This window comes from Geospiza fortis, unplaced genomic scaffold (assembly GCF_000277835.1).
Source record: "Geospiza fortis unplaced genomic scaffold, GeoFor_1.0 scaffold55, whole genome shotgun sequence".
In the NCBI taxonomy this organism is placed as follows: Eukaryota; Metazoa; Chordata; class Aves; order Passeriformes; family Thraupidae; genus Geospiza; species Geospiza fortis.
The window spans coordinates 10914039-10915037 of record NW_005054308.1 but is presented as its reverse complement, the minus strand read 5'-3'; the positions used below and the strand labels follow the sequence as shown (position 1 = coordinate 10915037).

Sequence of the window (999 nt, the reverse complement as noted above, 5' to 3'; positions counted from 1 at the left end):
AGAGAGAGGAGACACAGTTACTGCCCAGGGAGCTGCTGTCCCTCCGTGAGCAGGAGCAGGAGGGGACAGAGCCAGCCAGCCCCTCTGAGAGCCACCAGACACCGGGGGCCACCCAAACACCAAGGGCCACCAAACACCGAGGGCCACCCAAACACCCTCCCCAACCTGCAACACCCCCAGGCCTGTTTCACGCTGGAGCAGCCACCCTCGATGGGCTGCATTTTCTCCAGGGCTGCATTTTCTCCAGGGCTGCATTTTCAACTGCAAATTGATTTTTTCATCGCTTTTCCGAGGCTGCTCTGACTCCCTTATCCCAGCAAGGCCCTGCTCCCCCTCCCACAGCCATCCCTGGTGTCACTGGAGCCTTTGCTGCATCCCTCACAACTTTGCTGCTCCGAAGTCACAGCTGTCCCCTGCTGATCCCTCCCTGCTGCCCAGAGCAGGGGCAGGAGCATCCCACCAGAGCCCAGCCCCATCTCCCACCCAGCCCTGGGCACAGCTGTCCCCTCCCGGGGTGACACGGGGACAGGGACAGACAGACGGACCGTACCGTGCCGCTTGTAGATGGGTGGCTTCCTGTAGATGTTGCTCTCGCCAGCAGCTGGGGGGAGAAGAGAGAGAGAAAGGGAAGAAAGAAAGGAGGAGAGGGAGGTGAGTGCGGGCGTGCTGGGAGCGCACAGGACACGGGTCCTGCGGGTGCCACGTTCCCATCACAGAGACACCTCCGGGCCCTCCACTGTACCGGGAGTGCCCCGGGAGGGATCCGGGAATGCCCCGGGAATGCCCCGGGAGGGCTCCGGGAATGCACCGGGAATGCACCGGGAATGCCCCGGGAATGCCCCGGGAGGGCTCCGGGAATGCACCGGGAATGCACCGGGAATGCCCCGGGAATGCCCCGGGAGGGCTCCGGGAATGCACCGGGAATGCACCGGGAATGCCCCGGGAATGCCCCGGGAGGGCTCCGGGAATGCCCCGGGAGGGATCTGGGAGGGCGCCGGG

General features: G+C 65.0%; 1 protein-coding gene across 1 annotated transcript in view; it reads right to left on the bottom strand.

The window, feature by feature from the left end:
• Positions 1-999, bottom strand: part of ABLIM3 (actin binding LIM protein family member 3) — a 13835-nt gene that overhangs the window by 5109 nt on the left and 7727 nt on the right. Inside the window, exon 11 of the mRNA XM_031055175.1 lies at positions 551-601. Coding sequence (XP_030911035.1) covers positions 551-601 — 51 coding nt within the window. The remainder of the gene's footprint in view (positions 1-550; positions 602-999) is intronic.